The 22,682-nt window shown below is 41.3% G+C and overlaps 5 protein-coding genes across 8 annotated transcripts; 4 read left to right on the top strand and 1 right to left on the bottom strand.

The window, feature by feature from the left end:
* Positions 1-551: 551 nt before the first annotated feature.
* On the top strand, positions 552-3,986 carry rasd2b (RASD family member 2b). Its single transcript, XM_049721263.1, has 2 exons — positions 552-1,200; positions 1,983-3,986. The coding sequence occupies exons 1-2, from the start codon at positions 594-596 to the stop codon at positions 2,510-2,512; spliced, it is 1,137 nt and encodes a 378-aa protein (XP_049577220.1). The 5' UTR covers positions 552-593; the 3' UTR covers positions 2,513-3,986.
* A 1,243-nt stretch (positions 3,987-5,229) lies between these two features.
* LOC125968836 (GTPase IMAP family member 7) lies at positions 5,230-7,575 on the top strand. Of its 2 annotated transcripts, XM_049720281.2 has the most exons (3): positions 5,235-5,650; positions 5,815-5,886; positions 6,406-7,575. In XM_049720281.2, exons 1-3 carry the CDS (start codon positions 5,641-5,643, stop codon positions 7,335-7,337), a joined length of 1,014 nt encoding a protein of 337 aa, XP_049576238.1. In that variant the 5' UTR covers positions 5,235-5,640; the 3' UTR covers positions 7,338-7,575. The 2 variants fall into 2 exon arrangements, with proteins under 2 accessions (XP_049576239.1, XP_049576238.1); XM_049720282.2 differs by lacking the exon at positions 5,815-5,886 and having other exon boundaries at positions 5,230-5,650.
* A 696-nt stretch (positions 7,576-8,271) lies between these two features.
* On the top strand, positions 8,272-10,673 carry LOC125968837 (claudin-9-like). Of its 2 annotated transcripts, none has more exons than XM_049720285.2 (2): positions 8,272-8,579; positions 9,084-10,673. In XM_049720285.2, exon 2 carries the CDS (start codon positions 9,165-9,167, stop codon positions 9,831-9,833), a length of 669 nt encoding a protein of 222 aa, XP_049576242.1. In that variant the 5' UTR covers positions 8,272-8,579; positions 9,084-9,164; the 3' UTR covers positions 9,834-10,673. The 2 variants fall into 2 exon arrangements, with proteins under 2 accessions (XP_049576242.1, XP_049576240.1); XM_049720283.2 differs by having other exon boundaries at positions 8,273-8,579; positions 9,023-10,673.
* Positions 10,674-11,540: 867 nt separating this feature from the next.
* Positions 11,541-15,194, bottom strand: scamp3 (secretory carrier membrane protein 3). Of its 2 annotated transcripts, none has more exons than XM_049720279.2 (10): positions 15,067-15,194; positions 14,851-14,971; positions 14,586-14,666; positions 14,259-14,381; positions 14,076-14,187; positions 13,855-13,983; positions 13,573-13,732; positions 13,385-13,486; positions 13,177-13,294; positions 11,541-13,027 (listed from the first exon to the last, which is right to left on the bottom strand). In XM_049720279.2, exons 2-10 carry the CDS (start codon positions 14,902-14,904, stop codon positions 12,878-12,880), a joined length of 1,029 nt encoding a protein of 342 aa, XP_049576236.1. In that variant the 5' UTR covers positions 14,905-14,971; positions 15,067-15,194; the 3' UTR covers positions 11,541-12,877. The 2 variants fall into 2 exon arrangements, with proteins under 2 accessions (XP_049576236.1, XP_049576237.1); XM_049720280.1 differs by having other exon boundaries at positions 14,851-14,887; positions 15,067-15,176.
* Positions 15,195-16,104: 910 nt separating this feature from the next.
* On the top strand, positions 16,105-22,406 carry slc25a10b (solute carrier family 25 member 10b). The gene is made up of 11 exons (XM_049720377.2): positions 16,105-16,622; positions 18,864-18,983; positions 19,088-19,202; positions 19,285-19,333; positions 19,412-19,453; positions 19,542-19,585; positions 19,659-19,729; positions 20,416-20,508; positions 20,596-20,673; positions 20,747-20,803; positions 20,915-22,406. The coding sequence occupies exons 1-11, from the start codon at positions 16,533-16,535 to the stop codon at positions 21,014-21,016; spliced, it is 861 nt and encodes a 286-aa protein (XP_049576334.1). The 5' UTR covers positions 16,105-16,532; the 3' UTR covers positions 21,017-22,406.
* The last annotated feature ends 276 nt before the right edge of the window (positions 22,407-22,682 follow it).

Below are 22,682 nucleotides of genomic sequence, written 5' to 3'. Positions count from 1 at the left end.
GAGTTACTGAACATAGCTCTGCTCTTTAGTTTTCACTCAAATACTTGCCGTCGTCAGGCAGTGAGCTGCGCATGTTGGGTTGTTGTCAAACGCACTTAGCAACTGCGTGCACGTGTTTACCGTAATGCTTAGTGCTGCAGCACACTTATATTTGACACACGTCAGTGAGTGTGACGAGAGAATGTAAATTACAAATCGTAGCGGTCCTTCATTGGGAAATGCAGTCACCTGTTACTGTTACACTGCAATTTTAGAAATCACCAATATTTTGCAAAAACACGTAAAAAACACACTATTGTGCAGGCCAAAATTATTCTTTAAATAAAATTAATATAATTTAAAAAAAATCAATTTGCTCGTCAGAGAATTTAAATATTAATGAGTCACTTCAGTGATATCATTCAGGTTTTCCAGAAGATTCAGAACATCACTCAAAAGGTCTTGAGTGCTTGGTGAAAAACGCACTCCGGCGAGCATCATGACGCACGCAGATGGATCACGTGGTTGAGGCTATAAATGAGCAGAACAGAGGCGTCACGGAGCCAAATATTAGCACGCTCTTTCACACACGGATAGAACATTTTACAGAGACGATGGAAATTGGGAGCATATCTACAGGTGCAAAGACACACCAGCAATTTTGCATATGCTCTTCTCCGGATAGCCCCCAGCTCATTGACAGCAGAGACGCACAGAGTTCTGGGTCCTCCAAAGTCCTGTTGGCGTACAAAAACGCATCGCAAAACCTCAATTCGTCGGGGATCAAAGTAGGTTTGGGGATACTTAAAGTAGCCACGTCTCAGTGGCGGCAGGACAAGAAGACGCGCCCGGGCGCGACCACGAGACAGCCGACTAACTGTGAGATGTGCAAGAGTTCCCCACTAGACCAGCTGGCAGCTTTGCTTCTTCATTGCCAAACGCGGCGACGGCAAATAGGTCAAGAACCCCAACATGAGCATTCATTCTCTACCAAGCCTCAAAACAGTAAACGCATCGTGGTTCTTGGCGCGCCAAGAGTCGGCAAGACCTCCATCCTGCGGCGGTACTTGCGAGATGGATTCGTGGAGGAGTACCAGCCCACGTCCGAGGATTTTGTCCGAAAACTGTTCCGCATACGCGGGCAAACTTACCAAATTGATGTTTTAGATGCATCCGGGGAGAGGGACTTCCCAGCCAAGCGGCGATTGTCTATCCTTACTGGTGCGTATATTATTTATCATATTGCACGTCGTATTTCCCCATTAAGGCACTCATACATGGTAAAAATCAGCCTCAAAAGTGAATTCTGAAATTTCGTGTTAATTTACTCACAATTTGAGCCTGTTTAAACATTTGCAGGAGGCTATTCTGTTGTATGAATGACAACAGGTGTTTTTGAAGGTGATCTTGTATCTAATACACGAGCATTTAAACGTTCTGCCAGTCACAGCAGGTTGCTGTCTTACAGAGATGGAATGAAATATTTCTAATGAATAAATAAACATTTTCAGACAAAGTGACAATTCCTCACAGCAGCCATGATAATCTCTCATTTGATTGCTATGCTGTAATGTACCCTGTGCCAAAAATCACTTGGATAGGTACTGCCTTTCTTTTTTTACATTCTTTGTTTAATATATTGAGTGAACACAATGCCAAGCAAACAGATTGGTATTTGTGTAAACATCCAAAGATTTAATCACATTTAAAATGAACAGAATCAACAGTGTAAATCTTGTCTTTTTAGGAAATTGTTGTCAACTGCCGTTTTAGGAATTGAAGGGTAGAGTCAGTGGCATGCGACTAGAGTATGCGGCATTACATTTTTATATTAAATAATTGCGCTTCTATTTGACTATATCACATATGTGTAACTAGATTTGAACAGAAGTCAAGGAAGTATTGTTTCAAGCTATATTTTCACATAAAATGAATTTGACACCCATGATGAAAAGTGTAAATTACTAATTGAAAGTAATAAATCCATATTGTTGTTTCTACAGGGGACATTTTTTTGCTTGTCTTCAGCGTGAATGACAGAAGCTCGTTTGAAGAAGTGTGCGCTCTCAGACGGGAGATCCTGGCAGCCAAATCCAAACTAACTAAAGTCCCACACAATTTTACTCAGCAGAAGCTCCCCTTAGTGGTCTGCGCTAATAAAGTCGATCTCCAGGAAGGTGAGAGGGAAGTCTCCCGTGCAGAGGTGCTCCGTGCTCTTGGTGAAAACTGTGCCTACTTTGAAACCTCAGCAAAGGACAGCACCAATTTGGAGAAAGTATTTGAGGCTTTGGCAAAGCGAGGCGGGCTTCCGGCTGAAACTGGACCGTCACAACACCGCAAATTATCACTCCATTCATATCAAGCCATGCGCACCGGTCACCTTCCAGTCCAACTGATGGGGGACGATGACGCCTGCGGCCTGCTGTACCCGCTGGCCAGTAGGCCGAGCTTCAGCGCTGAGCTACGACAAGTCACTGGACCACAAAGTGCACACAAGACCGGCAAAACAAAAGAAAGATGTCAGATACAGTGAGAGACCAAACACACTGTTAAAAAAAAAAAAAATCCTCTGACATGAAAAACTTTATTTCTGACGTTATGTAGAAAGTGTGTTTTCTTGGTTGCACGTCACATGAAATTAGAATAAATCTTGTGTTTTTCTCAGTTTTGAAGAAGTCTGTTATTTTCCTTTCAACTTATTCTTTGTGTGTCTCTGTGTTTATATGTGTTAGGATTTGTACAGAGTAGTCGACTTGTCGCCTTATTTGTATTGTCGACCTATATTCAAATGTCACAATAGGATCACAATGCAATAATCGTCATGATATTGTGGGGAGGTTGCCCGTATAGTAAAAAAGCTCAAGTTAGTGAATAAAAACAAAATTAAAAAAATCACTATATTCAACAAATAAAGACAATGTTGTGTTTTAGGACATAAAAACAGCAGTGACAAAGAAATAGGATTGCCCAGTCATTTAATTGTCTTGTGTTCCTACAGCCACTCTTAACCAGTATGCAATTAAATCTTAGTCAAGTTAACTACTCGACTCTGACATCTTTGGTGTGATGTCGACTTAACACTAATCATGATTTCTTGTTCAGTTTTTTTCCCTTGAGGAAGATTCAGAGCAGCTTGCAGCAACCAATGAGTCCGCGTAATGAAATTAGTCATGTTAATTGATTTTAATTGTAAAATTCATACAACCATACAACAATTAATCCCAACTCCCATGATTATCACGGCCCGTCGTATTCACTAGATCTAAATAAATAAATAAATAATAGTAATAGCAGCTGCATTGATGGAAACATAAAAATGCATTGACTGGTTTCAGCCATTCATTTTAGTGGTAGGTGATCTTTAGTTATTTAAGAGACACATATTGTGCCTAGAGTAAGGTGGAGTGCACACTTTAGTGTCAATTATGTACTCACGGACAAAACCACACACATTTGAACAGGTGAACAGTCATCTGTAAACAATGAGAAGTCACACTGTGTTCTCCCATAGTGGGGTCGGAAATGCACAAGGTAAACAGTTTGCGAATATGCAGCATCAAATTTCACTGATTGATGCCACATATGGCAAACTCAGATACTCAGAGAAATTCATGCTCAGTTCAGTCTTGTATTATATTTCATTGATGGAAAAAGAAAAATGATGATAACGATGCTTGGACTGTGCCTTTGTAATTTTTTAACTTTTTAGTTGAAGCTGTTGTGATTTTCCGCCCTTCTACCATTCAGCTATCCATCTATCAATCCGTCTGTCCATCCGGCCGGCCGTCCATCCATATGTCCGTCTGCGTGTACCATTTTATTTTTTTTTGCAATAAAAATAGCTATTGATTTTATTGAAAAATATAAGCTTTATTGCTCATTTTTCTGCTGAAATAATGCAATGATTCTTTGAGCAATGACTATTTGTCTTTTCCTTTTTTGAGGTGTTTTGATTTTGTTGAGCTCATCAGTGTGTTCTTTCTATTAAAGAATATAACACTGCTGGATTATCCATGCCCATGTTTAATAATATAATTCTTAAAAATCAATACATTTTGTCATAAAAATTCAGTTTCTAAATACAATGCTTCTTGAGCTTGTACAAACAGGAAATTATCCAAACAAATATTGTGTTGACTGCTTCTGGGTGCGCGAACCCATTTAAATATATACTTGTATCACAGACATAGCACAGATGGAGCATAACCTTAACCGCTTTTTAGTCAGTGTGGATCTCGGTATGACATCAGACATCTGGTGGAAATGTTAGCATGTCGGATCATTGTGAGGGCGTTGTGTTTGTCAACAGTCCATTCAGTCCCTAGTTCACAGCAGCTGGGAGATATCATTCAACAGAGATATGTGGACAACTAGTCACGCAAGTATATGAAAGGGCAGCTCAATCAGAAGCAAAGAACAAGCACATACGTAAACAAATAAGCCTGCCACCTGTCAGTGTCCAACCCACTCATCTTATCTTATTAATTACTGCTTGTGGTCAATGTCTGTTTGCTATACTGCATGGTTGTACTAATACTAATTTCCAATTGCTTTTTTATTATACAATTATGTGCAATGTGTGTTTGCTATACCACATGGTTGTACTAATACTAATTTCCAATTGCTTTTTTTATTGTACAATTATGTGCATTTTTTTAGTTAACTAGGTCAAATTAAAGATGCTGTTGATGCTGTTGCATATTACTGGGAGTGTTGATTGTAATCAGTAGCACAAATAAATACAAAACCTAATTGGGTTTTACAACAAAACTGTACTAGAAACAAATCTACTTTAGGGCTGCTTTTAGTGAGAATTTTCCTTTTCAGTCATCGACTGTAGATTAAAGTACAGGTGTTGAAAAGCTTCAGAGTATGGTACTGTACTACCAAGGCCTTCATGTGCTGCTATTGGAAACAAATAAATTGGATTTTACAAGCCTTGGGCGTCCCCTAATATTAAAAGTTGAATTTGAATGAAATGATGCTTTCTAAGGTGACTGGAAACTGGGGAGACGGTCACAAAAATGAGAAAAAAAAATCAGTGTTACAAGATCATGTAATTTTTGTGTATTGTATATCACACTTTGCATGAGAACGGCCTAGAATTCTAAAATATGATGAACAATAGAGTTTCCCAGTAGAAATGTCGTTGCAACGAGAAAGCGGCATCTCAGAAAGGTCTATGAAAAGCACAAAATCCCAGCTGAGTGGGAATTCTCCTGATGCCCTCGAGGGGCCACTCCAGGCTCTAGTGAAGATATTATAATGTCTGGCTTTTGAGGGGAGGGGAAGTCACCAAAGGAAGGATGTGATGTCTTCTCCCTCCCCTCGCAACAAACCGGCTCAGCAAAAGGACAAGTCAAATCAACTAATGTTAATTAGTTGAAGAGGAGGAGTGCTGGTCATGTGTTTACTTTTATAATATCAAAATATGGAAGTTATGTTGATTCTCCAACCCTCTTATGTTATACAGAGCGCGCCAGACTGCTAATGTGGGGATTCAGTCTCAAATTGAATTTAAAGACAATACAAGGAAATAGGAAGCCCCTGTGCTGATCCCGGGCTTCCAGAAGTTTGCCAGTCAAACAAACGGGCAAAGCTGGCTTGATCTCAATTCAAATCTGGAGGAAGATTGGCTCACTGGAAATTAAACTTAAAGTAATGGCAGAAGGTAAGACAAAGATTTGATCAGAAATAACAGATTGATTGTGTGATGGTTAGCTGCCCTTTCTATCGTACTTTGGATATGATAATCAAGACAGAGAAACAGAAATTTGAACAATGATGAATAATGCATCTCCCTTGGTGTGTCTACGTGATTATTTGACCTTTCAGCAATACCGTTGCGAGAAAAGAAGCAGAAAACTCTACCTCGATCCGATGGGTGTGGTCTGCATAACGTTGATGGTATTCTTATCCTATATCCTTATCCTTTGTCTTTATGATTATTGTGAGTCCCAAGTTGATCAATCAATTTCTTCAAGTTAAATACTCACATACTAATGTTGCTTGTTGCTTTCCAGGCTGTACAATGTACTTGCAATCATTGTAGTTTAGTAGATTGAATAGATTAACTTCACACTATCTTCCACCTTTTTCCGCATCACAGTTTTTATATTGAGTCACACAGTTGGAGAAGTATTAAAGTGAAATCTTATTACATTCTAACTGTTCAGTAAAATTATAGAAATGTATTACTCTTGTTTTACAGATGGTCATAATGTATATATTTTTTAATATTATTTTATTTATTTTATTATCTTTTTTTTATTATATATATATATATTTTTTTTGGACTCTGTGTCATACTTTTTGGACCTAATTCTTCAGTTGCAGCTAGAATGCTGTTTATACAAAATCACAATCAGCCTTGTAAATTGAAAGATATGGTCAGGCTTAATGACTACATCGTGATCTCATTTACAGCTGTAGATCTGTCTGGAGGTCTTCGAATAGTCCTAGTGGGGAAGACTGGATCTGGGAAGAGCGCAACAGGAAACACCATACTTGGCCGAGCTGCCTTCAGAGAGGATCCGAGCCCGGTGTCGGTGACCAAACACTGTGAGACGCAGAGCGGGGAAGTGGATGGCACCGCGGTGCAGGTCATTGACACACCGGGCCTGTTTGACACAGCCATCACGGAGGAAGAATTAAAGTCAAGAATTGAAGAATGTGTCAAGATGTCGGTGCCGGGCCCTCACGCCTTCCTACTCGTGATCAGGCTTGGCGTGAGGTTCACCGAGGAGGAGAGAAATGCTGTGAAGTGGATCCAGGATAACTTTGGCGATGATGCATCCATGTACACCATCATGCTATTCACATGCAAAGACCAGGCCAAAGCTGACAACGCCCTAAAGGAGTGCAAGGAGCTGCGTAGACTCTCCATCACGTTCGGACGCAGATATCACGCCTTCAATAACAACGACGCAGATGATCGAGTCCAGGTCAAAGAGCTTGTTACCATGATCAAGGAAATGATACAAGACAACGGCGGGAAACATTACACAAACGAAATGTATGAGAAAGCCCAAAGCAAGCTCAAAGAGGAAGAAGAACGGAAGAAACAAGAGGAGGAAGAGAAGAAGGAGGAGGAGAGAAAAGTGTGGGATGCGGAGAGGGAGAGGCAAGAGAGAGAGAAGGAAAAGAAGAAAAAGTCGAAAAGAAGGAACATCCGTGTGGCCTCAGCGGCCGCCGTGGTGCTGGTGTTGGCTGGCATGGTGATCGCGGTGGGGGCCGAGACCACTGTGGCGCTGGCGCTTGGAGCGCCTACTCTACTCTTGGGAGTTTTATGTGGCTTAGCTGCTCTTTGGTTTTGGAAAGGAATTAGATGCAAAGCTAAATCTGATTTTCCAGTATAGAAGGAGGTCAGTGCCAAGGACATGATGCTCCGTATTCAGCATGCAGTATTTGTTTTGACTGTAAATGAGTGAATTATGTTATTTCGGCATCATTTATTTACCGAATTAAATCATTTTCACCGAACTACGCAACGACCTCGGGATACGAACTCTCATTTAAACTGTGAACGCCATGATAATTCTCACCTTTAAGTTACAGTGTGAATCTAAATAAATGAAGCACATTACAGCAGCTTTATTCAAGTGTCACAACTGTGCTAAATAATCATTTTCGTCGTATCCTTTATTGAAGCAGTCATGTGCTGTACTTAGAAACATTACAAGCTTGCTTCCCTTAAGGAAATGAAAGACAATGGCTAATGTCTGTCGGCCGACATTTGTATTTAAGACTGAGAGGGGAAACATCCTGAGGAGTAACCTCACAATATACGTCGCTCAAACACAAAACATAAGAATGCAGGAAAAAGATTGGATTCCTGGGAGAGAGACCACTGAGACTACTGTGACCTTATTCGTGACTTCAATGAGTGTGCAGCAAGAGGTCACAGAATTTATCCATTACATGAGGGCCAACAGAATGTGAATTTTGCCTTTACAAAGATAATATTGTTGATGTTATTGACATTGTCAGAAAAATATTTACAGTATTTTAAAGGCATATGCTTTTTTTGGGGTTTTAGTGTTTCTTTCTGGTAGGATAAGTAAAAGTAAAAAGTCTGCCACAGTTTGGCTTTAGTCACAGGTACTTCTAATCAACTGAGCTGGCAAGTAAATGAGGTCAAGGTTGATAAAAGCACCAGTTGTTTAAACTGTGGCACTCTCTCTATTTTCTGGACCTGAATTTGAAAGTTCGGCCTGTATAGTATTTTGACCCGCTTATTTCAACCACAACTTTGATCATGAACTTCGCAAGATTACCATTCTTCTTTTAAACACCATGCTTAATTTTACAAAAAGCATTTCAAGAAAATTCAGGAAAATAAAATGAACTTAGCACAACAAATACTTTATCTTCGGACAAATGACATAATTGGGATTTTCTTCTGAAGCATGCGTCTCTAACAAAGTCTCCTTGTGTTGTCATTTGTGGCATAACTTTCTGCGTGTGAGTATTAAGTATGCAGTATGACACACTCCAGCCCTCCTACACTTCTCAGCACGAGGCCTGTGCAAATAATCTGGCCAGTCATAAGAGAAGAGTCAAAGACTGTGAGGACACTCACATTTGACCCAATCAAAACGGTAAGAAACTTGCATTTACTAGATTAATACATTTTAGAAAAGAGATTGGTTCGCTATTTTTTATCAAGTAACTTAACTCTACAAATTTTTAGTTTACTTTTATTTGCCGCAACACTTCGTACTGTTTCGAACATACTGACTCATAGGAGCGATTGGTGATAGTAAAGCAATGATAGGGCACTACTGTAATAACGAGGAGACAAGGGTTGGAAATTTGGAGAGGAAAAGACTATAATTTTCATCTGACCCTAAATCCCTGCCAGAAAATCATAGAGAAGTTATCAATCCCATTGTTCCTGATGTCAACTCGATCCTGTTTTTAGCAACCGTGAGACATACAGGCTTTGTTGTTGATGGCTGTGATTTGGAGCATAATCTTTTCAGTACTCACATGCAATTTTTGAAGTTTGATTTTAAATGGGCAATACATGTTACCTCTGCAGATCACTGTATTGAAGAAGTGGACTCATCTGGGTTTCTTTTGACATTCACGCATCTTTCCAGGACTTCTTCACGCTAAGGCTTCCTAGGGAGTTTTGTATGAGAGTTCTTTCAAAGTGAGACCTTGGGCTTTTTCCAGCAAAGATGGCGTCGACGAGTCTTCAGCTGCTGGGCTTGGTTTTAACAGTGCTCGGCTGGGTGTGTGGGATTCTGGTGTGCGCGGCGCCTCTGTGGCGCGTGTCCGCCTTCGTGGGTGGGGAACTGGTGATCGCCCAGGTGATGTGGGAAGGACTGTGGATGAACTGCCTATCTCAGACCACAGGCCAGATCCAGTGTAAGACGTACGACTCAACGCTGGCTCTGCCCACGTCCACTCAAGCCGCACGGAGCCTCACTGTCCTCTCTCTGCTCCTCTGCATTCTGGCCCACCTACTCGGGGTGATGGGGGCAAAGTGCACCCACTGCCTTGGTGATGCTAACCAAGCGCTCAAGGATCGACTGAGCAGGCTCGCAGGAGTGCTCTTCATTGTGGCTGGTTTGGCTTTCTTGATTCCCATATGTTGGACCGCCTATGCAGTCATCAGGGACTTTTACGATCAAAATGTTGCAGCACCTCTAAAGAGAGAGCTGGGACCAGCGCTCTATCTGGGCTGGGTGGCCAGTGTGCTTCTGTTGCTAGGGGGCGTGCTACTGCACGTTGGTTCTTCTCCAAAAGGAAGAGGAGCACTGCCTGTTAGAAGAGCGCCAAAAGATAACCCACATTCGGGGGCAGCGGGATCAGAAGCAAAGCCACAGGAAAAAGCTTATGTCTAAGAGGTGTTTGATTTTATCGGATGTACCAGCTGTTTGAATTTTGACCGTCATATGTTTTGTTTTCCATGAACTACTCATAAATCACATCAGGATAAAAAATTCAATTCATAAATGGTTTTATTTGAGAGAATGAGGGTGTTAATTGCTGTGCTGTTTACTAATGTGTGTAGCATAAAGTGCATTTGTCAAATTTCGCTCAGCCTCTGCATGTGTGTAATGGTGACTTGAGTGGGTTGACAGCACACAGAGGTTTATTGTCTGTGGAAGTGTGTGTTGGGTATGTATTTGTGCATGTGTGTTCATGTCAGAGCGCGAGAGAATGAAAGAGTGAGAGAAACAAATACTGTTCTTGTTCAATCGTGATTTTTTTTTATTCAGGGTGAAGCAGTCGAATTGTCATTACTTTAAATTATTTTTTAGGCTTATTTTCACTCGTCATTATTTTCCTTAAATGTAAGTGTTATTTACAAATGTAGATTTGAGCTATATTACTTTAACAGAAATAATTCTGAGTTTTTTATATTATATATTAAATGTAATAAATATTTTTTGTTGGAATACATCATTTAACCAATTTATTAATTTATCTAACATAAAATAATATTATACAAAGGGACTGTTTAAATGTTTTTCTTTTCACTACTAATGTCCGTGCATCAGTGGACCTGTATATACAGGAGTCCACATAGATGCAGTATGTATTTACCCGTTTGAAATCCAATATTAGTGTTATTTGGACGTTTGGTATTGTCAAGACTTGCAGTGTGTTCTTCTTTTTTGTTTGTGCACCACAGATTATATAACAAAAAATTAGCATCTAATAAAACATGTACAAACATATCTGTGTGAGTCCGCAGTGATTTTGAATAGTCCTGAAAACAACAAAATTGTTATTATTGCATCACTGCATATTTTCATTTATGAGGAACGGTGTTGTTTTGTCACATAAAAGGAGGCTGTCAAAGACCGAACAAATATACAATATAATTTATGCACATCTGAATTTGAACAAGGAATAATAAATTACTGTAATTATCAATTGCGTCACACGAGGGCAGCAGACATCAAAGCTGAGCTCTCCAATTGAAGTTGATGAAATAATTTCATCACTTCAGGTGAAGGATTGTGCACAGAAAACAGCAATGCCAAACATTGATGCACAGGTTAACTGGGAGGACTGAGCAGGCTATAGAGCTGGTATGCTTCACAGGAGATGTTGGGGATGAACGACCTATATGAGACGAAACCAACCAACCAACCAACCAACTTCCTTCCCCCGGAACTTGACTTTGCGCCTGAACAGCTCACATTTCTTTGGAGTCAGTTTGACACCATGCTGTTTATAACGCTGGAGGACAAGGCGTTTGCATCATTTCAACTCTAAAGCGAAATACTATCAAACCAGCAAAGAATTTGATCAGGGAGAAAAATATCAGTACATTTCTTTGTCCGCAATGTGTAAAATGCTTGAGATAGTCTATGTAAAGGGCTCCGCATTTTTTCAAGCGGATCATGTTTCTAACTTTTACAGCTGCAATCATTGTGTTATGTTTTTTCCTTTAAATATATCTAGTAATGATGTATTTATGTATTGTTGCAAGCAGGGGTGTAGCCAGATATTTTTCAGTGGGGTGGCCAGGGTGAAATGCCTCACTGAGGGGGCCTCGCGCCATACATGTGCGAAATATGTATATTACCACTCAGCTGTGAAGATTCATCATTTTAATGATGCACAACCTTTTACTACACGTTGGCTATTTTACACAAACCCAAATTAGAGTTACTCTATTTAAGGATGTCTGGCATGTCTGAGTATAGGTTGAACATCTCTAACAATGCAGAGCACAAGGTCTTTAGCTGAGAAGTATGATATCATGGTTTAGAGTGTAGATGGTTTGTTTCTTTCTGCACGAACTCTGCGTGTGTGACGCTGTTAGCCAGGTCGGATACGTCCACTCCTCTTTCTTGCATTTGCGTCTCTATTCTATTGGCTAATAGCTCACCTGGATGTGACATCAATTCAGCTCACTCCATGCTGTACTTCAATTGATTGAGATAAACAATTCATTTCTTTCAGCATTATATTTTTAAAAGTCGCTCTTGTATCCGATCTGTACGTCATGTTTATGCAAGCACGTCATGATTGTTAGGGTTTTCCAGGTTATCTTTATCATAGGATTATGTTGGAATGTAGACTATAATGATTAACCAATCTTGTCTTGCTCTCACAACGTAGTAAAGTAAAGTGGTTGCTTCCTCTGCTTGAGTGACCAGCTGCAGAGGAAGCAATCAAAGTTGTTCTGTTTCCCACAACATCGTAAAACACCCCCTGCTCTGATCTTACCAGAGGCCGGGGGTTCACCAAACCTGTCCACTCTCACCCCCACTCTGTTCTTCCTAATAAATATGCCCTTGCAGGAAGGAGACTTTTCAGACTTCATTCTGGAGCGAGTGAACTCTCCACCTGCAGGTGTCTAAAAGAACTTGCCTGTCTCCCGTGTGGTTCTTGCAAAATAAGTTGGAGTGAGCAAATCTCTAACAAGATGCACCAAGGAAACGGTGTGACACCAAACACAATTTCTTACAGTGTGTGAGCATTTTGGCTGCAACATACGTACATAAGCATCATTGTTAGTTTCATACAACAAAAAGGTACCATTTGGTACGTTAGGATTTAGATGTTTCAATGTAAACATTTTAGCATGAGCTCAAGACAGCCTGTCTCACGGGTGATGAAGGATAGATCTGGCAGTCTTGTCTTTAAACGCTTCTTCACTGCAATAAATCAAACTTTCAGACAGCTTACTAATACAACGCCATGTGTGAATAAATGTTGACTTGTTAATAAACACAAAGGCCTATTTATACACATATTATATAAGCCCATAGTCTCGCCGCGGCACTTGCTTGGTTTCCTTGGGATAATTACAGGGACTCGGTCGGTCGGTCGGGTTCAGCAGCCATTGAAATCTAATCACCACAATGGGAAAATGAACATGATCAATCCTTTTCTCAATCGCACCCACCCTGAACGTCCCTCGTGATCAACGGGGTGCGGCGAAGGCCCCTTGAGCGGCGTTGCTCGCGGCGCTGGCAGCAGCTTGGCGGACGGCCTGATTGGACATGACTCCGGTGGCAAATTCCGCCTGGGCCTTTTGGAAACTGGCATCGGTCTGCCTGTAAAGACCGTGAACCTGAGCGGGGAAAGACTAGACGTTATTGGCCGCACTTTCTTAGGCGTGACCTCTTGGTTTAGTTCTTATTCTGATGACACTTTGATCGGATGAAAAGTCAAGTCCACCGTTTGATGCATTGACAGAGCTGAGCATTTTTCAATGATTACCTTCTTCAGCATGACCACTCCAATGGCGGCCTGAGCGGTAAATAGGATGGCGTTCATCATGGTGATGGCACCGACGGCGACGCTTTGCTTGAGAGCAGTCAAGCTCACAATCCATCCACTGAAAGGCACGCAAGATGCGTACATGAATACTTTTCTTTTTCATTGAAGGACAGCCACTCGCTCCCCCCCCCCCACCCCGAGTCATCACCTGAAGCCCCATCCAGGGATGCCAATGGTCATGATGACGTAAACTATGACTTGGGCAAAGAAAACAAAAAAGAAAATAAAGAAGTTGAAGGAGCTGTCACTCCTAGAGGGAACACGGAAAAGAATGCTTTCAGAATGACAAAGGAATTGAAAGAGACATCCATTTTGGCCTAAGAGGGAGATAAATACCTGAAGGCTTTGTAAGCGGGCCGATACCAGCAGACGAAGGAGCACGGAGTGAAAAGAAGCGCCCAGAGAATGGCAAGACCGAGACCGACGCCGACTGAAGTGTCGATGCAGAACATGGCCAGCGAGGAGATCAGGTTAAAGAGCAGAGTTCCCGTGCCGACTGCATGCAGACGACGACAAAGAATATTGCTCAGTTAGTCCTATGGCAACTCTCCTCGTTCCGATTTCTGATCATTCCATTTTGGTTACGAGCGAGCGGCAGCAAAATGATTACAAACTCACACAACCAAAAGTAATACATGCTGGTGACGGTTCGCTGGAAGCGCTGGCTAATCTCCACGTTGATGTCCTGGTAGAAGCAAGGGCCGACGGGACAGTACGAAGGCAGGGGAGGCCAGTTATTCTGACGAGCTGAAGCACAGCACAAAGATGGAAGGAACCCCCAGTCAGTTCCCCAATCCTTGGGACATAAAAGCTTTTTTGAAATGTCCTGGCAAACTTACCGGCTCCAGGGCCCAAAGTGTGAGACTGCAGCTCTCGCTCTCTCCTCTCCAGCTCCTGGGCTTTCCTCTCCAGCTCCTCTTGCTTCTTCATCAGCTCTGTCGTGGTAGCCGTCTGACAGATGAAAGACATACGTATATCATCATCAACAGATGCTTTCTTACAAGTCCATCTGTCAATTCTACCTGGGCGTTGCGGGTGTTATACGAGCCATAGTTACGAGGCTCGGTGGGCGTCGTCCGGCTAGGTGGGCTCTGTGCAGGCGCAGATGGAGCAGAGGGAGAGGTGGCTTCGTATGGAGGTGGAGCCTGAAATACAAACGAGTCTAACCAAAAAGGTGCTTCACAATAAAAGTCTCAACATGGGCATTGGGCTCCTCCAGCATAGGCACGACCCACCCTCGTGAGGATAAAGCGGTTCAGAAAATGGACGGACGGATGGATCGATGGAGATAAAACCAAGCTTTTCCCAAGCAGAATAAATCCGTTTGCAATCAAGAGTAAGCGACATACCTCAGGCGTGCCCTCAAATGGGTTGTACAGGTCCAAAGTGGCATAGCCAGTGTTGCTGCTGTGTTGGGTCACTGCTGGGTCCTGACAACAACAAAAATCTCAATCGATTGCTGGCCAGAACTTGAGGAGGACACACGGAGTCAGGAAAAGCAACCACATGGTGTCACATGATGAGGGGCAACGCGCCAACTATTTCTCGCCACCCATATTTGTGCCAAGTTTGTTAAATGGAGCTTTTTTACCCCCCCCGTCGCATATCACTCACCTGGAAAGGGTTGTGATCGTCCATTGGCTCAGGAAAGCTGGTGTATTTCGACATAATGGCAAAAAACACAAAGTGGTGAGTGTCAGCACCACTTGCTGCTAATGGCAACGTCAGTTAGCTTCTTTGATAGGGAAAAAGAAGAGAGGCCATGCGGCTAGCTGGCATTTCATTGGCATCGCATTTGGAACTAATGGCCAAACACACACACGCACTCACTGATGCTTTTAGTGGATATGCTCTTTTTGGCCAGCCCAAAGTATCCGTTTGTCTTCCCTACCGTGGAGCAAAACACAAAGCAGGAAGTCATGAGCCAAAGTCATGTGATCACTGCGGCGCAAAAAAAAAAAAAAAAAAAAAAAAAAACACCGGATGACCGGATGCGTCTCCACCCACCTATCTACATATTTATCAATTTTCCAAACATTTTCTGTAAACCGTTAATTTGTGGACATTTTATGCTGATTAAAGACTCAAGCTTTTTATGCATATATTGCGATTTTGTTCGCCCTCCCGTAATTATTTCATTATTTTTGTTGTATCACATTCTAAATAGTAGAAATAATGTCAATAAAGTGTCGACCTACACGCGGTTGATAAAACAATCCCGAGTTATTATTATTATTCCGATACACTTTGCAAGAAACACGATCAACTCAATAACACACCTGTTATTTGCAAATAATTGTTATTCGGCTAGCCTGCGAAAAGCAATAATAAATAAAGCCTATTACAATAAACAAACAAAATCACCTATTTTAATGTTTGTGTCGAATATATTTTTTCACCATATACACAATTTACGGTAGATGTCACTCTTGTGCCTTAGATGGGCCTCTGGATTTAATATCGTGAATCTCGAGAAACAGAGAGAAACCTAAACCCCCCCCCCCCCCAAATAGCAGTTTTTTAGGGATGTTTTTTTTTTTTAATGCTGTTAATAAATGCATTTGTTTTCAAAAAAACTTTTTTTGAATATCCATGCTTTACTACCTACTAAAGGCCAAAACCTTTTATGCAATGACCTTTACAAGTCGTTTATATTACTTCACACAAACACTACATCCATCTGCTCCTGGTTCGGCCCCCCCGGTCAAAATTTAGAACCCAATTCGGCCCGCAAGTCAAAAAGTTTGCCCACCCCTGGTTTAGACCTTGGGGAGCCCTCTTAAAGAGACATCGCACACAAATGGAGGCCCACGGCAGGGCGGAGGACATGCCTCTTTAAGATTCTCAACACAAGACCGTGAAGTGTGTGACAAGTGGCATGGAGCTACGTGCGTGCATGCGCGTGTGTTTGCATGTGTGTGTGTCCAGCGAGGTCTTTGGCACGACTGTCAAGGGGAGGGTCGACAGCTCCGGCGTCCACGCTGTCAATTGGCTGCTCCTCCCCTCTGGATTTCAGCTGCTTCCTGAATCGCTGCACACCAGTAAAGTGCTCTGCATGCACGCTCACTCTCGCTGTACGGCTCCATAAATGTGACGGGAGTGTGCGCGGTACATCTGGAGCCAAAGTGCACAATGTTTGAAGATTAACGAGGTTATCGGCGGGTCCGTGGACGTGCACCTACTACTACCACCACTATTACCAGTGGTAGCGCAGAGTCCATCCAAGCGGACTGACGGGGAAGCAACGAAGGCTGCCACCGCTGTAGCTGCACCGTGAGACGGTACAGGACGCAGCCATGACCGAGAAACGGATGTCGCGGTGGTATTTCGGCGGCTTGGCGTCCTGTGGAGCCGCCTGCTGCACGCATCCTCTGGATCTCCTCAAGGTGAGGTTTTAGGTGACCCCCTTTTCCCAGTGGGGTGGCGTGGGGTGCAGGCCTTGACACAGCCTGCAGCTATTTTCAACAACAATCATGATTTACAGCATTCCCTCTCTAATCTGTATATCGTTGACGCGAGGGATGCACAAAGTGTGTAAAGCGATCGGGTTTACTGTGACTAGTCTGTCATAGTGCACTTGGCTAAACGATCACAGGTGTCGTGCAGGTGGTAACACAAGAATAACAATAACAATAGTAATGGCAGACTGATTCACAAAATGGCCCAGGAAAAGAAGCCTAGTTAGACATGCAATGCTTTGTTTTCTCATGTGATGTGGGTGCAGGAATTACTATTGAGTGGACCTGTGGTATTGTATGACAACTCTACACTTAACAACATAATACAGTCTGAGTCTGAATATGAAATGTAAGAGGAGTTTGATTTATTGATTGAAATCTTTATTTTGAACAGTGAGATGATAGCAAACAAACAAACCAAACAAAAAAAAATCAAGTCAAATTGCATGTGTAACGGTGAGCCTGTTTACTGCTACGAACAACCGCTACAAAAATAAATATCGTCAAATAAATACTTGTCAGTCAATCGAAGTTGTGCATTATCTTTGTAATTTGTTGTAACCTATTGATATGTCTTGAGTTTTTTTATACGATATATGGGGATTTGAGTCATTACTTGCGTTAAGTTTTTAACTAGGCTCATGACTATTTTTGTTTTTACATTGATTTATTCATTTATTTATTTATTGTGCAACTTCTCATGAACTTTTGGGAATACTTAAAATATTTAAGGAAATGCCAAAAGAAGAGCAGCACTAGCCTTAATCAGTGTGACTCATTTACTCAGATCATTTATGTGATGCGCAAGTATTCTCTAAAATCTTGAATCCTAAATTGATAGCAGTTTTATCATCCGTGCCTAATTGATTGATTGCTTCATATGATCAATTACTGTATATCTATGCTGCTTCTTATGTATTGCTCCTGGGCAAACTACCAGAGTGCACACTAGCATGTCAATGACATAGCAAAGGCTGCATCTCATGACCTTGACAACACAAACTGGCCCCTGGGGGTGGGTGCGGTCATGTGAGGTGTAATTATTGACATGAGGCACATAATCACTAACGTTTGGTGAAGAGACCTAATGTGGTCACTTGTCTTTTCATTGGAATTTGCTCTATGTTCGACTGGAACATTAGCAAAGCTGCATTATAGATGAGTTATCTTATTCAACAGCTTTGTGCAAGAATTGTTTATTTGTCATCTGTTGCACACTGTTATCCATTTAGTTTTATGGAGCCAGTCACGTTGCACATTAAGACTGTAAGAGACAGAAGAAGAAGAGTTAAACCAAATATGCTTAGTCAACTTTTACTTGTCTGGTCCCTGGCCATCTTTTTCCGGCATTCTTCCAAAGTGCAGAGAGGCTTCGTTTCACTTTGCCAACTTCTGAAAACCAATCAGAGGACAGTGGGTTTGCAGTGAGGAGGGGGGCATTTAAAGAGACATGGGCTTTTTGCAGCATGTTAAAAGTTGTTCTGAGAAAAAAAAAAAAAAAATAGCAGTTGTAGGGCAAAAGTAACTGTTACATTTGTGACACAGTGAAGTGTAGTTAAGCAGTTAGAGTGATAGACCAGGGGAGTAATGTGTCTCGGCTGCTCAAAGTAAATATACACTTCACAGGAGAAGGAATTTATCTTGGATGGAATACACACCACATGCTGTGTTTTATGGATGTAGTAAAGGCATATGGACCCGGCTTCTATTTTAGAAAAGAGCCCTATTCAGTGTTTCTGTCTATTATACCCACAAATACAAAACCTGCAATTTCCAATCTTAAAAATATTTAGTGGCTTTTCATTTCAATCTGACTTGGTTTAAATATGTGTAGAATTTAGATCTATCAGAGGAGACCAAATGATTGTCAGCAATACTGCTGTGACGACTCAGAAATTCCGTTAGCAGGACAAAGGTCACATTGTGAAATTGCTGACCCCCTCAGGACATCCTCTTTAGAAAACTTACGTTACTCTGAAGCTGTTACCACATTCTCTTTCATTAGGTAACCTAGTTTGCTCATGATATGATGTCAAATGGCTTGTGGTCTTTGAAAGCTCTTCTGTCTGGGAGGGAAGTCAAGACAGAGTGGTGATAACAACTGACTTAAGAGAAAGAACTAGTTTTTAATTTCAAGTTTATCATGCGTTGTGTGTGTGTTGTTTGCAGGTGCACCTCCAAACGCAACAGGAAGTAAAGAAGAGAATGTTTGGCATGGCTGTCCATGTGGTGAAGAACAATGGGGTGCTTGCTCTTTACAATGGACTTTCTGCCTCCCTTTGCAGACAGGTGCGCTATGTGCATGTTATTGCCAATGTATTGAAAAGAATTTCCTTTTTTTTGTTGTTGATTTGTATCTTAAGGTCTCATTTGTTTCATCCTCTTCTGCTCAGATGTCCTATTCGCTGACCAGATTTGCCATCTATGAGTCTGTAAGGGACATGCTTGGAAACAAAAGCCAGGGCCCCATGCCTTTCTACCAAAAAGTCATGTTGGGAGCGTTTGGAGGTCTGTGCATGCACACCCACTCATATGCTACATTCAGTAATACCGTACAACAATCAACTAACAATATATCGTACCTTAATAGGTTTTACTGGGGGCTTCGTTGGCACGCCAGCAGACATGGTGAATGTCAGGTAACATGCCCTGACCACACTTAGCTTTAAAGTAAAGTCTGATCATTTATATATTATTTCTTTATGTTTGTTTTCCAGGATGCAAAATGACATGAAACTACCAGCTGAACTCAGGAGAAAGTAAGTGATGCATATTGTCACCAAAGTATGAAATGACCTAATGTTCAACCTCTATGTGCACCTACGTAAACGCGATTTCTTCCATTAGCTACAAACATGCCATCGATGGGCTCTTCAGAGTCTTCAGAGAAGGTAAGAGCACGGATAACGAGTGCTGCGACTGCAAAATAAAACTTGATCGTTTCTGACCTGAGCTGTCTCTCAGAGGGTGTGAGGAAGCTCTTCTCAGGTGCCACCATGGCGTCCAGCAGAGGAGCCTTAGTCACCGTGGGACAGGCAAGTCCAGTTATTGTGCAGTCCAATTTATGCATCCTCTTGGCATCTTCAAAATTCATGTTTAATTTACTTTGTCCAACTAATTAAAACACTAAACAAAACATGACTAATATAAAATCATTACTCATCTCTATTATAATAACTAAATTGGATTGAAGTCATTTAAAGGCACATTCATGCATTATTGTTAAATCAATCTTTAAAATGAATTGAGAAGTGGATGAAATGGTTCCATTTAAATATTAATGAGTAGTGAATGGAGCAATCAGCAAGAGCTTCACGTTTGTCTGCATTATAGTGTACGTTCAAATGAAAGAGTGAAGGCTCTGAATTTACCATGAATTACCAAGGGCTGCTGTTGAAGCAAAACCATTGCCAGGGGCAAGATTCTTGTTGGTGTACGCAAGAAGTGGCATGTTTGTGTCTCTATTTGTGTCTAATGTGTCGTATTCTTTATGATGGTGTCTATACATCTATATTTGCATTGCCCTAACAAATTACTACCAGGGCTCCTTATATTCATAAAACTGAGTCTAAGAACATTCTCAGACAATGCTGACCTAGGATATTTTTATTTGACTTTTGAGGCTGAGATAATTACAGTATGTGGCTGTCAGTCTGCAACTCAGATGTGAGGTGATAAAGAACCGATGAGTTATTTCACTAATCTTTTCTCCACCCATTAGTTGGCATGTTATGACCAGGCCAAGCAGCTTGTGTTGGGAACGGGAATGCTGGGAGATAACATGTTCACACACTTCCTCTCCAGCTTCATTGCCGTAAGTATCGAGCTAATCAAATGCTTTGCTCACCATGTACTCAAAATGTATCTGAGAGCGTGCTCTTTGGTGTTTTCATGTGTGCAGGGAGGCTGTGCAACGTTCCTTTGTCAGCCTCTTGACGTCCTTAAGACGAGACTCATGAACTCAAAGGGAGAGTATACTGTGAGTGCCCACTTCCTCTTCATTCTCATCCAGTAATTTTGAACTGATCTAACCAGTGTAGGTTTACTTTCAGGGGGTACGGCATTGCTTACAAGAAACTGCCAAGTTGGGTCCCCTGGCATTTTATAAGGTAGTGCTGACACTTTTGTTTGAAAATAACAGGACTCAGCAGTATTGTTGTTACTTGACTTTTTCCTCTCTAAGCTGCACTGTAAAGTGATCTGCTGACATTGTGTGTCAGGGCCTTGTTCCAGCAGGGATCCGCTTGATTCCTCATACAGTGCTCACATTCATGTTCCTGGAGCAACTGAAAAAGAACTTTGGGATTCGAATTGTCTCCTGATGGGAAAGTGTGACCGGCCAGTGTTGAACCACTCTGCTGTGAACTTCAGAAGAACGGAAAAGCCATGGCCTGGGCATGCTGCTTCCTCTTGCTCTACCTCGACCTTACGTCATGGCGTGAAGCTGAGTGTTTGCACATTTTGAGGGATAAATACTGGAACCAGCCATTTGTGAAAAATGAAAATTCAAAGGTATGCTGACAGGAATATTGGAATAGCCTGCTAGCATAAGATAAGAGAAACATGTCCTGTATGATTTCAGGTATGTGATGTGGTTTTAATTTCAATTTTTTCAATTTTTTCCAAATTTTAGTTACAAGCCTCAGTTGATGACATCTTCATGGAAATAATAGACTTCCTTGTGACTTAAACTAATTTCTAATGCCATCATCTAGATTTAGATTCATCCATTTTTGTGGGGCAGGTGACGAAAAGCATGCCGATAATATACTGCTGTTGTAATAGTTTATGCCAGGAAAACAAATGAGTGCCAAATTAGGTCAACACACAGTATTGCCACATAAATAGCATATGTATTGTTAACAAATACAACTGAAGTTAATACATGTAGTCAGATATGTGATTGTATATTATTCATTCCCAGCCGTACTGACCAAATGTCCTATAGTCCTTTATTTTACATGAGCCTATTGTTTGGTATTGTACTTGATTTAGAACTGGAAGTCAAGTAGTAGTCTATCCAGCTTTGTGGCTTTATTCCATCAATCTGTTAATAATTCAGTCCAATTGGACGATGCCTCATTAACATCACATGATAATGGTACATTTGGTAAACCCCCATATCCCCCACTTGACTTTTAAGAAGAAACATGACTTTGACTTTTAAATAGAAAAATGAAAGAACTCTTTAATGCAAACCTTGTATAGCCGTGGTGCAGAGCTGCATGCCTGTCAATTTAATGACTTGGGATCTGATCATTTTTGAGAGCTGAACTTTATTGAAATGCGGACTAGACATTACCTAAATTGTTCTACCCTTAAACGTTTTGGGAAATGTAAGTGTTGCTGGTTAAAAGAGAACAATAGTTTTATATGCGATCAATTGTGAAAATGTGCCCGTTTGTCCGCCGAGATGAGAATCCTTGTCATGTTGCCTTACTATGTATGTCCGCCAGGGGACAGTATGACATTGTGCGATTAGCTTCACACCCATCATCAGCCTTGCGCCTTCATCCCAGTTTTTTTTTTTTTTTTTTTTTTTTTTTTAAAACACCAGATTGACTTGTGCTGCCTGTCCTGGATAATGTGACCTAACGATCAGCCTTTCTAACCCAACTGTATGAACACACAACTGTTGCCTTCTGTGTTGTTTATGCATTTTTATTGCAAATAAGTGATCAACTTTTTAATTAAAACACTAATGAAAAGTGAGGTTTCAAATGAATATTTATGTATATCTAACTTAGCATCTTCTATGTATGCCTTTTATGAATCAACTGCTAAAGCCCAGCAAAATGCACTTCAGGTAAACAGTGGGTAGAAAGATCAGCAGTACATACAATGCATGTAAATGGTTCTGTTCCAAAGGTCAGATGAACATACAGCATCCGTCGCATGCAGGTACATTGTTAATACAGGTATAGTAAATCAGGGTGACCGCATGGATGTACTGAACTAACTGGAGCTTATTTGTGTAGAATAACTTGA

Source organism: Syngnathus scovelli, chromosome 5, assembly GCF_024217435.2.
Source record: "Syngnathus scovelli strain Florida chromosome 5, RoL_Ssco_1.2, whole genome shotgun sequence".
NCBI classification, from domain to species: Eukaryota; Metazoa; Chordata; class Actinopteri; order Syngnathiformes; family Syngnathidae; genus Syngnathus; species Syngnathus scovelli.
Note: the sequence above shows the minus strand (reverse complement) of the source record. Positions and strands in the feature narration are given on the sequence as shown.

Bases quoted from the DNA above. Each gene is read 5' to 3' on its own strand.
- rasd2b (XM_049721263.1), top strand. From the start codon at position 594: ATGGAAATTGGGAGCATATCTACAGGTGCAAAGACACACCAGCAATTT. The intron at 1,201-1,982 runs GTGCGTATATTA...TTGTTTCTACAG, and splicing joins GCGATTGTCTATCCTTACTG to GGGACATTTTTTTGCTTGTC.
- slc25a10b (XM_049720377.2), top strand. From the start codon at position 16,533: ATGACCGAGAAACGGATGTCGCGGTGGTATTTCGGCGGCTTGGCGTCC. The intron at 19,586-19,658 runs GTAAGAGCACGG...GCTGTCTCTCAG, and splicing joins CTTCAGAGTCTTCAGAGAAG to AGGGTGTGAGGAAGCTCTTC. The intron at 20,804-20,914 runs GTAGTGCTGACA...ATTGTGTGTCAG, and splicing joins GTCCCCTGGCATTTTATAAG to GGCCTTGTTCCAGCAGGGAT.
- scamp3 (XM_049720279.2), bottom strand. From the start codon at position 14,904: ATGTCGAAATACACCAGCTTTCCTGAGCCAATGGACGATCACAACCCT. The intron at 14,667-14,850 runs GTGAGTGATATG...TGTTGTTGTCAG, and splicing joins ACGATCACAACCCTTTCCAG to GACCCAGCAGTGACCCAACA. The intron at 13,487-13,572 runs GTATTTATCTCC...TGTTCCCTCTAG, and splicing joins CCCGCTTACAAAGCCTTCAG to GAGTGACAGCTCCTTCAACT.
- LOC125968837 (XM_049720285.2), top strand. From the start codon at position 9,165: ATGGCGTCGACGAGTCTTCAGCTGCTGGGCTTGGTTTTAACAGTGCTC.
- LOC125968836 (XM_049720281.2), top strand. The intron at 5,887-6,405 runs GTATTCTTATCC...TCTCATTTACAG, and splicing joins TGGTCTGCATAACGTTGATG to CTGTAGATCTGTCTGGAGGT.